General features: G+C 57.2%; 1 protein-coding gene across 1 annotated transcript; it reads right to left on the minus strand.

The window, feature by feature from the left end:
• Nucleotides 1-8,443: 8,443 nt before the first annotated feature.
• LOC144721883 (uncharacterized) lies at nt 8,444-11,468 on the minus strand. Its single transcript, XM_078599813.1, has one exon. It carries the CDS (start codon nt 10,091-10,093, stop codon nt 8,720-8,722), a length of 1,374 nt encoding a protein of 457 aa, XP_078455939.1. The 5' UTR covers nt 10,094-11,468; the 3' UTR covers nt 8,444-8,719.
• Nucleotides 11,469-12,276: the final 808 nt, after the last annotated feature.

The raw sequence follows: 12,276 nt of genomic DNA on the forward strand, positions 1-12,276 counted from the left end.
GTGTGTGTGTGTGTCCGTGTGGGTGTGTGTAGCCTGTGTGTGTGTGTGCGTGTGTGTGTGTGTGTGCGTGTGTGTGGGGAGCGGTAGTGTAGCAGTTAACGCGCCGTGCTTCAAACCTGGCGACCCGGGTCCGATTCCCGCTCACGGCCAACACCGGTGACGATTATCTGAACCGGTCCTGGGCCTCTCCTAGGTCGACTCGGCCTCAAATGAGTACGCGGTGCGTGCGGTGTGTAAACATCGACACTTGGGATACAAAGGCGGCCAGGCGTGGTGTTGGCCACCCACCCCCTCGTGTGCTACAGTGCCGGCCTTCATAGGTGCTCGCTCACAGCACTTGCCCCAACAGTCTGTTAAGGCTACACGGGGGTTGTTTGTCTTTGTGTGTCTGTCTGTGTGTGTCTGTCTGTGTGTGGGGAGCGGTAGTGTAGCGGTTAGCGCGCTGCGCTATGAACCTGGCGACCCGGGTTCGATTCCCGCTCACGGCTAACACCAGTGACGATTATCTGAATCGGTCCTGGGCTTCCCCTAGGTCGACTCAGCCTTAAATGAGTACCTGGTGCAGTGTGTAAACATCGCCACTGGAGAGACAAAGGCGGCCGGGCGTGGTGTTCGCCACCCACCCCCTTGTGTACCGTTCCAGCCTTCATAGGTGCTCGCTAACAGCACTTGCCCCTACAGTCTGTTAAGGCTATATGGGGGTTCTTTGTTCTTTGTCTATCTGTGGATGTTTGTCGGGAGCGGTGGTTCAGTGGAGTCCCCGAGTTCGAACGGTGCCGAATGTTTGCACCGGACCTGTGCCTCCCTCCTAGGTCGACTCAGCCTTAAATGAACACACGGTGCGATGTGTAAACGTCAGCACTGGGGATACAAAGGCGGTCGTGCGTGGGGCTGACCATGCCACCCCTTTGTTCGCCGTTCTGGCCTCAATAGGTTTTCGCTGACAGAACTTTCCCCAGCAGTCTGTTAACGCTATACAGCACGGGGAACCTTTGTCTTTGTGTGTCAGTAAATGTGTTTTTGTGCAACTGATATGGTCAATGCCCGTGTATAATAGCATCGAGCGATCAGGGCTCTGGGTTGTTCTTCGTGCTTTCGGGGTCCCTGACCCTCTGCTCACAAATATAAAGGACCTTCACGATGGTGGACAGGCACGGGGTAAATCTACGTGGCCGGGAGTCGGAGCCGTTCCCCGTTCACCTCGGGGGGCGCGACAGGGAACGTCCTCTGGGCCCCTGCACAACGTGACATTTTCTTTGACCACGTAATTCGAGACGTTTTCCATGGCTCTGCCCGGAGGAATTCCCACCCGCTACAGCGGGATAGGACGGGAGGCTGATCTGCTGGCCAGAGCTGCTCACACCTGCGAATGAGTTGGAGAAGCAATGCAGCCGGGGTGGCTGTGGAATGAGTGGAGGAGTTCCCGGAACGTGGCGCCGAGTGCTCATGACCAGCCCTGACTTGGCAACAGAGGTGTACACTGAATCATCCCAAGCGGCGTTATCTTGTCATCAGCCGAGCGATGAAGTGTGAATCCTGCTGGGTTTGTCACGCCACGCTTCGCCTCCCAAGGTCTTCTCGGTCCCTTTACGCAAGCACCCGCTCTAAATTTAAACACCCCTAAGGCTGCCGGGCCTACGATAGAGCCATCGCGGGGGTTTCGTCAGGTCGGATTGTGCGAGGAGTCCATCTATTCTTTTACGAGGTAAGGCCCACTGAGATTTTCAGCTTTTTTTCAGAAGCGGCCTGGCCTAAAACACGCAACGCAACCACGGGGAGAACATTCAAACTCCAAATATACAGCAGCAGGCGTCAGGGTCGGAACCTCCTGCATACCAGGCGAGGGAGTTAACATCTCCTAGCCACCGGGAAAAGATCTGGACACATCCCCACCAGCGAGCTCCCACGACGGGCGAAGCAGAGTTTGCCTGGCTCATGCGGAGTGCGTTGGGTTAACGTTAGTTAATTCTAGATTTGAAGTTTTCGTGACTGCAAGGATCCATACTCTTTTGTTCTTTCGGTAAAGTGACGTAGGTGAAAATAAAAATAATAATAAAAATAATAAAATTTAGAATAAAAATGAAAATAACTAAATTAAATAACGACGTTTCGGGCGCAACACAACGTATAACGTTAGTTACGCAATACAATGTGAACCCCCCCTCCCTCCGCCAGCCCATGCGCCTCCCCCAGTACCATCAGTGAACCTCCCTCCCCTCCTCCCCCCGCCAAGGTGATCGAGGTAACGATGCACGGATAGCACGCCGTGTCCACGCCCCTAGTTCACGCCCCGTGTTTTAGTGAGGCACGTGTTTCAAGTTGTGTACCGGTGGTTTTTCTTTTTGTGCCACCGCATCGCGCGGCGCCTTCGGATGCTCCTTCTGCGGCCGTCTGGAACGCTCTTACTCACCGGTATTAGTGTAATGACAGTAGAGCCTACAAGCGGTATGAATGCACTACTGGCCACCGGTGGTAATGACAGGGGAGTCAGCCTACAGTGTGAATGCACTAGTGGCCACGGGAGGTAATGACTGGGGAGTCAGATGTGAGTGCGAAAGGACTGGTGGCTACGGGAATGATCGAGAAGGGAGCGTGGTCAGGTGACGGAAGAGGACGGTGAAGTCTGCCGGTGGAGCGAGCGTCCAGAGTCAGGGAGAAGGTTCGGGAAGGGGGGCGTGGCCTCGGTCGGTATAAAAGGGGGAGATGCGCGGGAGACTCGGGGCTGTTGCAGTGGGGCCTGACGTCAAGTGAACGTGTCTTTAATAAAGTGCCATCTCAAGAGAAGTGTGTCAAGTCGTCTTCACATTAGGAAGCCACTGGAGCGATGCACTTTAAAATCATCGAGGTTGACAAACTCATTTCTTTAAAACTGCTTGTTTGTGTTTAGTTTGTTGTCCTTCCCCACACACCTCCGATTAGCACGGCCGGCTACGTACGGTGCAAAATAACTTCAACATACATGACGTAAGAGCATGTACGTCATGTTGCGCATCAGTGGGTTTTGTCGCCGCAACGTCGCTCTGACTCCCCTACCCTTGCACACATTGGAAACGTCTCCTGCACGGTAGATTTGCCGCAGTCTGCACCTCCAGCTGCCCACCGCAGCTCGCTTCCACCCTCCAAGCGCGATCTTTCACGAATGTCTTTGACCTTTTGACCCGCAGATTGTGGACCTGCTGGAACTCGGCCAGTGTCGTGTTGGAGGAACGCGAATGGGCAAGCAGGTGCGAGCACCGTCAGGGACCGTGGGAAACTTTGACGAACGCGACGCGACAAAAAACAACAAACAAAAACTGCCCTGCAAATTGCTCAGAGGCACTTTAATTGAAATAAATTACATCTCTATAAAGCGAAACGAGTCACAATCCCACAGTGGCCCAGCCTCCAACCCCCTCTCCCCCCCTTCTGGGTTCCCTTCACCACACGTGACGATCGATCCAAGGGAAGACGAGGAGGAGGAGGAAAGGGGGGCGATGGATGGATGTCCCCCCCCCCCCGACTCATCTCTCTCGTGCAGTGGCAGTCATTGTGAGGTCGTGATGGCAGACAGATCGCCGTGACAGAGGGACAGCGATGGCCGCACGGATGGGCGCGAGTCAGGGATGGACGCTGAAGGTTTTCCACAGCACAGATAAACATTGGTTTTTTGTGTTTCGTATTCTTGTCTTTTGTTGTTGTTGTTGAAACATGTTGCATTGTGGCGCTCACCGCATGGTGCCACGTCGGCCGTGAACCTCCAATCATCATCATCGTGATCATCATCATCATCACCACGATGATCATTATTAGCATGCACTGAACAATCGTGATTATGATCCATCATCCTCATCATCAACAACACTGAATACCACTCCGGTGTCATCACAACTCGCGCGGTCATTGTCATCATCACCGTGATTGATGGCCATCATCACCGTGATTGGTGGTCATCATGATTCTCAACGTAATTGTTGGGCATCATTGTCGTAACGACGATGATGGTCTTCACCCTGATCGTCATCATCATCACGGTTACCACGAATATCGGGATCATCACAACAACCAATCATCACGAGCATCATGACCATCACGACTAGCGTCACCATCACGGACATAAACGAGGCCTCGTGACTATTCGAGTCAAACAATCTATCGTTTTGTTGTTTGCACTGATCGTTGATGCTGTCTCGCCCGTAGCCGCCTGCGTGCTATTCCCCTATCTCGACTGAACTGTTTGTACCATTTGTCTTAGCCTCGTCTATTCCCTCTCGCTCCATCATTCCGACCATCAACCCGACTACGCGCCGGCGAGGAGGCGGGGGGCGATCACCAACGTGGATGCAACGTCCCCGAATCGACACGGAGTCTCGCGCCCGGCATCCAATGCGATGGGGGATCGTGAACTGGAGTAATCAAGTTTTTTTTTTAATCGATGAATCGTCAAATTCCCCCGTATGCACCATCAAACACCCAGAGAGCGACCCCCGCCCCCCCTCACTCACCCCCCCGCCCCCACTCACTCACCCCCCACACCCCCCTTACTCACCCCCCCACACCCCCCTTACTCACCCCCCCCCCACACCCCGGCCAGCGTGCTCCGGCTCTTGGGGAAAAGAGGGTGGTGGTTGCTGCCAATCTTCCACTGACAGCGAGAATGAGGCAAGGCTGCAGCTGTGTTGGAGCGGTTTGCGGTAGTGGTGGTGTGGAGTGCGGTGGGGGGGGGGGGAGAAGAATATGTGAAGAAGACAAAGGTGGCTTAGAGAGGAGGATGAGAGGAGAGAAGGGTAGAGTGGAGATGGGAGAGAGAGAGAGAGAAAAACGAAATTATGAACGAAGCAAAGTGGCGACTACACCGAGCAGAGGAGAAATTATGATGACAATGAGATGAGATGTGAAGGGGGAGTGGAGGCGGTGTGGTAGGAGGGGAGAGCGGCAAGAGAGGGGAGATGTGGGAAGGGAGATCTGTATATGGGAGCGAGGAGCGGAGCAAGTTGAGATGATTTGGCAGGAGGGAGGGCAGTGGCGTTCCCGTTGTTGGCGTGGCCCCTCTGGCCAAAGGAATGGAACGGGGCCTTGGCGCAGTTCGACCGGTTGCACGCTCGAGTTGGCGGCCGTGGCGCAGGAGAGGGGCAGCCCTTTGGATTGGACGGGGAGACGGAACGCGGACCGTGAAAGGCGAGAAGTGGGAGATGGGGATCGAGGCAGCGAGATGTAAGGGAGAGACAGGGAGAGACAGGGAGAGACAGGGGAGAGGCAGGGAGAGGCAGGGAGAGACAGGGGAGATGCAGGGGAGAGGCAAGAGAGTTCGTGGCTTTGTAGAGGCGAGGAGGAAGAAGAGGAGGGCAGTGGATGCCGTGAGTTTCTGGATCTTTGAAATCCCTGAAATGGATGTAACGTCATCACGTCCCATCCAGCAGCAGAGCCGAGCGAGTTCAAATCCCCACCGGGCGCTCTTAGTGGAGCATTGTGGGTAGGTAAATAAATAATTTACTCTTCCCTCCGGTCCGTATCTCCACGTAGACATAAAATATGCCTAACACGTAGGCTTTCGCGACCAATATTATTCCTAATAAACGTTTTTTGGTTTAGATCGCGATCTAACCCAAAAACGTTCATTATTAATCAAATATGCTTTTATAATGTTGCTCGGCCTGCCAGCCTTCCGGGCTTATACCGCGTGGATTTTAAAGAGGCTCCGATGAGCCGCGGAACGGGTGAAACCGGGCCAGAGTCGGCGCCTCTTAAGCACGCCGTGCTGATGAGTCTTAATGAGGACGACTCAATCCGGCGCACAGTTTGTACATGGCTCCATCTCCCGTTGCTGCCGTGAGCCGGTCACGATTTGCTCAAAATGTAAATTGTCCTGGTGAACCACGGCGCGGTTCTTCGGGAACTGCCGATGGTTTTTGTTGTTGTTGTTGCAAAATGCACAAATGGCTATGTTGTATTTGTGTGGTTTATTTTTCTCCAACACGTGTCTGGGTATGGGTTGAAACAAATTTGCCGCTGGCTGGATCAAAGCGCCGCGTGTGGAAGTTCGCCAGGTGAATTTGACTAAACACAAACCACCGTTGCATTGTCCCCGCGATTCATTTCGATTTGATTATCGCACCCTGGACCCGTTAATGCCGAGTGCCATAGTGACCCCACCCCCCTCTCCCCCACGCCCTCTAGTGCCACACACACACACAGGGAGGGATAATCATCACCAGCCCTGGTCAACAGCGCCAACGCAGTGGCAGCCGAGCGAAATGGAACGCGTGACCCAGGGCACCACTCCCGGGGAGATGGAGCAATGGAATCCTTTCGTACGAAAGGCGCTGCGGGGATTATCGCGTCGCACGATCGCGAGACGCGGCGGCGGCAGTGGCATGCAGAGGCCTTCATCCAGCAGTGGAATGACCAAGGCTGCTGCTGCTGATGATGAATAATCAACATAACTTCCCCGTGTTCATTCGGCGCTTATCAATTCACTCTCTCGCCCCCCCCCCCTCCACATTCTCGCGATTCGATTAATGGTCACGATTCAAGCTCACGGTTCGATTCAATCATCGATTGTTTTGTCCCGTATTGTGATGTAGGTGTGGGGGGGCGAGGGGGACAGTGAGAATCACGCGAAAGCCATCGCGTGACCATGTGGTTATCAACCTGCGAATCGATAATAATAATCGATCACCGCACGAGATATATTCGATGCACGCGCATCGGGAGCGAGCGCAATTTTTTGCGAGCTGCTGTGATCATCGTCATCATCATCCTCCTCAATCAGCCCCCGAATAGAAGAACGGACAACACGGGAGTGGTTTGCGCCAACACTTCTCGACGGAGTCTCCCGGCCGCCGTGAGACACGCGCCGAGTGTGATGTCCCCTGGCCGCGGCACGGCCCACGTCAGTGGCGAGCGATGGTCGGAGCCCGAACTCTCCAACGCCTCGCCGCTGACGCCGGCACAACCACGAACCCCCCCCCCCCTCCTTTACAAAGGAGGGATGGGGTCGAGAGGAATTCATCCAGCAGTGGAATTGATCAACGGCATCTCCTCGCATGTGTTACCCCCCCCCCCAACCAACCAACCACCTCCGCACCTACCAAATTAGCGCGAGTTGGCTACGTGCGGTGCGAAGGAAGTTCAACATACACGCACGTGCAGAGTTGGACGCGCGAGCGATGCGCGTCGATGGGAGTTTGCGATTCCGCTCGGGGAGGGAACGCGAACAGCTGGAACAGCTGGAACAGCTGGAACAGCTGGAACAGCTGGAACAGCTGGAACAGCTGGAACAGCTGGAACAGCTGGAACAGCTGGAACAGCTGGAACAGCTGGAACAGCTGGAACAGCTGGAACAGCTGGAACAGCTGGAACAGCTGGAACAGCTGGAACAGCTGGCGCGCCGCTGTGCCTGCTCGCCTGCGTCGCGTTCGATAGCTGCGAAGGTGCCAGTGGCGATCAGAGTCGTCCGTACGATGCCGATGTCCCCACGACCGCGGTGCGCGTGCATCGAGATCGTGCGCTGCCAGGAGTCGTGATGCGACGTTAATCCCCAAAATGATATTCGAAGTATTTCGACTCAAGCAGGCGAAGGTAACGAAAGAGACGGGCTCCGAAGAGAGACGGTGACGGACGAGATAACATCACGGACACGACCAACGAGATGGAACTAACGAGACAGATGATACAAACGAGACAGAGCTTACGAGATAGACAATACAAACGAGACAGAGATAACGAGACAGTCAATACAAACGAGACAGAGATTACGAGACGGATGATACAAACGAGACAGAACACACGTTACAAGATAGACCACCCCCACCAACTAGACTGGGCAGAACAGATGACACTCCTATGCATGAGACGAGCAGATAAGGAAATATATCTCCGTAATCGAATCGGTTCGTGACGATTAATGAGAGAAGCGTGACGCGTGAGTGGAATCATAGCGAGGTGGGGGGGGGGTGCAGAGTGTGAGGAGCGGTGGCGCAGTGGTTAACGCGCTGCGCTATGAGCCCGAGTTTGATTCCCGCTCACGGCCAACGCCGGTGACGATGATCTGAACCGGTCCAGAGCCTTCCCAAAGTCGACTCAGCTTCGAATGAGTACTCGCCACTAGGGGAGACAAAGGCGGCCCGGCGTGGTGAGTACTGACCATCCACCCCCCTCCCCCCGTGTGAACCCCGTGCCGGCCTTCATAGGTGCTACTCGATCACAGCACTTGCCCCAACAGCCTGTTGAGGCTACACGAGGGATCTTTGTCAATGTGCGCAATCGTAACATCATCCCATTGATTCTTCTGATCATTATTCTAGATGTACAATTCCATACGTTTCGAATTATAATGAAAATAATCATCATCACCATCACCATCATCACCCTCGTTAGCGCTCCTGTCAGAAACTGACCATGCCCAACACAACAGCCCGTGGCGACATCCCCCCCCCGCCCCCGGCCCCCACCCCCTCGTGGGAAATGTATCGCATTTGTTAAAATTCCAACTCCGGGGGAGAACAATATATATTTATTTCTTATTTTTCACAAATGTCTCCCTCCCCCCCCCTCCTAAAAAAATAACCACAATAAGTGATTGTCAATATATATTAAACCGTAACTTTTTCTTTCCGTGTCGTCGTCGTCGTCGTTGCCCATGTATACAAATATACTCACAATGTACACACGACGCCCGGGCACGGCGCGCAGCAGCTTCTCACGACAGCTCCGAGCCGAGCGGCGAAGCGACACTCGCCGCTCACCGCGACAAGCGCCACGCGGCGCTCGCAGCGAGACACGCGGCGGCCGTGAGCACGACGCTAGCCAGGGGTCGCCTCTGTCCCGCGGCGCGGGGCTGACCCCTGGGGAAGACTCGGACCGAGTGGGTGCCATCCGCGCTCCCAGACGCTTTCTGGCGCGCGTGCCTTCCGACGCCGTACGCGGCGGCGTTGTCCCCATAGCCACCGTCCTCGTCATCGTCACCATCGTCATCCTCATCGTCACCCTCATCGTCGTCGTCGACATCGTCGTCGTCCTCGTCGGCAAAGTCGCCGCTCCCTCGCTCGCGGTCGAAGCACAGCCGCTCCATGTTGTCCTTGACCACCTCGCAGAACGGCCTCTCGAGGCCGTCGCACACGCACTCGCTGAGCGCCAGCGCCCTGGGCATGGCCATCATGTGCAGGATGACGCGCATGCACTCGCGCGTGCAGCGCACCCCGTTCAGCAGCTTGCCGCAGTTCATGAGGTAGGCGTCCATCGCCGCGCTGCACGCCGGCTCCACCTCGCACCGCCGCCTCGCCTCCGTGCAGCCCAGGGCACCACCACCGCCACCAGCGCCACCACCACCACCAGCACCTCTTCCACGACCTCCTCCATCTCCTCCGTATTCGTCGTCGTCGTCGTCGTATTCGTCCTCGCCGCCGCCGCCGCCCGTGTAGGTGCGAGGCAGGCACGGCTCGATTCCTCGTTTGGCGGCGAGGCACACGAAGTCGTGCGCGCAGTCGCAACTCTCCAGGCCGGGTCCTCCCCGAGTCGCGTTCAGTTGGATGATGGCGTGGATGCAGTGGCTGGGGCAGTGCGTGACGGCGGAGAATCCACCACCGCCACCACCTCCACCACCATCCGCTTCGTCCGCAACGTCCCCACTGACGGCAGGGCGCAGCGCCGCCTCGCACGCCCGGAGGTACTGGTTGTACGCCCGCTTGCACTCGGTCTCTTGCAGGCAACGGATCTCAGCCTCCCAGCATTGCATGGCTCCACCGCGCGCTGCCAGCGCTGGCCGCAGCAGCACCTGCTGTGTCCCGCCAACGGGCAGCGCCTGCTGCAGAAGCAGCAGCAGCGGCAGCAGCAGCAGCAGCAACGGCAGCAGGATGTGGTGGTGCAAGAGCGGTGACGCGGGTAGCAGCAGCGCAGAGCAAGAGGGGTGGTGGTGCTGGGGATGATGGAGTTGGTGCCGGGAAGGATGGAGTTGGTGCTGGGGATGATGCAGTTGGCGCTGGGGATGATGGAGTTGGCGCTGGGGATGACGGGGGTACGATGACCACAGCGTCGCGCTCTCCTCCGACCTCAACTCCGATCCGCAGCCGGAGCCGGAGCCTGACCCTGTCCCGGGCCGCAACCGCGACGTGGCCATCTCGATGAGACGTGCGCAGAAGCGCCGACGAGTGGCAGCAGCGGCAGCAGCAGCGGCAGGAGGAGGAGACCGCAAAGAAGCGGCCGAGTCGAGCGGAGGAGTCGAGCGCCGTCCCCTCTCTCTCACATCGCCGCGGGGCGAGGCGCGCTCAGCCCCCACGAGCTGCGAGCCCTCTCGGCGAGGATTTGGCGTCGAGTCTGTGCCCGGTGGCGCGGTGGTTCCTCCTCCTCCTGCCTCCTCCTCCTCCGCCTTCTCGCCGCCGCGGTGCCCCGGGGCATCTCAGCAGCCGCTCGGCATGCCAACGATGGTACTCGTCCGCCAACGACGGCTCCGGTGGCAAGCGACTCGGGAACTTCCGCTGGTCGCGATCACATGGAGGGTGTCCCCCCCGCCCCCCACAAACGTGGGAGATGTTTCGCGTTGGTCTGTGGCCGCCCCCAATCTCTGCCGCTCACCCTAACACCCCACCGCACCCAAAGCTGACCCTAACCCCAAGTCCCAGGTCGAACCCTGACCACCCCGACACGCGAGCCCCTTTGCCCAAGGCTCCAGGCAAAGGAGCGGCGACCTCAAAACCGCAAGGCGATCTGCGTCGTCAACGAAAGTTGTCCGTCGGCTTTCGCCTCGGTCGAGAGGATTCTCCTCCGACAACTCCTCCTGATGCTGCTCCTGCTCAAGGCTTCTCCTCGTGGAGTCTGGGAGTCACTCTCCACCACACGCTCGGCGCGGCTCGCGCAGAGAATGAAATCTTAATCTGGCCGCCGTCTCCTCCCTCCTCCTCCTTCCTTCTCTGCCAAGACCCCCCCCCCCAAACCTCCTTCTTCCCTCCTTCCCTTCTCTTACCACACTCCCAGCAACGCTCCGCAAACTTTCCTTCTGTCGCTCTCTCTCTCTCTCGTCCTCTCTCCCCTTCCTCTCTCTCACTCTCTCGCCGTGTCTCTCTCTGCGCGCGTGCGCTGCGTGTCTGCCGCTCAGACGCACCGGCAGAGCGAGGGAGACGAGGGGTGATGGCACCGGGGTCGTGTTCCAAACCGCCTCTCTTACTTCTTTGAACAGCAGGATAAGCGCAGACCCCTCGCTCCCTTTTCCACCTCCTCCTCGTCGTCTCTCTCTACTCCCTCTCCTCCTCCTCCTCCGAGTCTCTCTCCTCGTCTTCTTCGTCTCTCTCTCCTCCCGCTCCTCTTCCTCGTCTCTCTCTCTCTCTCCTCGTCCTCTATCGACGCGCCGCGTCCCCACTTCGCCTTTGTCCGCGAGGTTCTGCGTCGCCTTCACGCTCGAGTTCACAGCTCGCCGCCCCCACCGGTGGGGGGAGGGGAGGGGGGTCGGGTCCGTGCCGCTCATTGGCTGGCGTGGGGAGGGTCCGGGGGGAAGGGCGGGGTGGCGGTGGTGGGGGGGGGGACTCTGGAAACTTTTGTTAGCGAGTGTGTGTGTCAGAGTGTGTGTGTGTGTCAGAGTGTGTGTGTGTCAGTGTGTGAGAGTGTGTGTGTCAAAGTGTGTTTGTGTCAGAGTGTGTGTGTGTCAGAGTGTGTGTGAGTGTGTGTGTCAGAGTGTGTGTGTCAGAGTGTGTGTGTGTCAGAGTGTGTGTGAGTGTGTGTGTGTCAGAGTTTGTGTGAGTGGGTCTGTCGCTCCGCACGAAGCTTCAGGTCTTCTCGGCCACAGTCATTCCCTACGCTTGCGAAACGTGGACCCCCCCTAACGGAGCATCTTCGCCGGTTAGAAACATTTAGGCTGGCCTGCCTACGATCCATCCTGGGTTTAACCAGGCTGGATTGTGTGAGGAGCTCACAAATCCTTGAAAGATCTGGGCAAAGTCCCATCGGTGAGCTCCTCCGACAGGCAAGGTTGCGTTGGCTGGGTCATGTAGCCCGCATGCCCAGCCACCGCATGCATAAACAGCTTTTGTTCGGCCAGATCGAGGGGGCTAAACGGGCGCGGCACGGGCTCGCGAAGAGATGGAGTGATGTGGTACAGGAGGACGTGGAGCTGAGTGGACTTGCCGATGACTGGTACCAGCGGTGTCAAGATCGGCCTCTGTGGAGGAGGCTCGTGAAGGACGCTACTGGGCAGTTGGAAGCGGAGGAGCGATGCTCACAACAACGAGCGGAGCCCTGGGTGGCTAAAGCACAGCAAGTTGGCACAGTAGGGGGCACAGGTGGTGCATCAGCCAGTCATCTCGGTCATCT

This window comes from Lampetra planeri, chromosome 13, assembly GCF_965212315.1.
Source record: "Lampetra planeri chromosome 13, kcLamPlan1.2.h2, whole genome shotgun sequence".
Classification (NCBI taxonomy): domain Eukaryota; kingdom Metazoa; phylum Chordata; class Hyperoartia; order Petromyzontiformes; family Petromyzontidae; genus Lampetra; species Lampetra planeri.

Bases quoted from the DNA above. Each gene is read 5' to 3' on its own strand.
- LOC144721883 (XM_078599813.1), bottom strand. From the start codon at position 10,093: ATGGCCACGTCGCGGTTGCGGCCCGGGACAGGGTCAGGCTCCGGCTCC.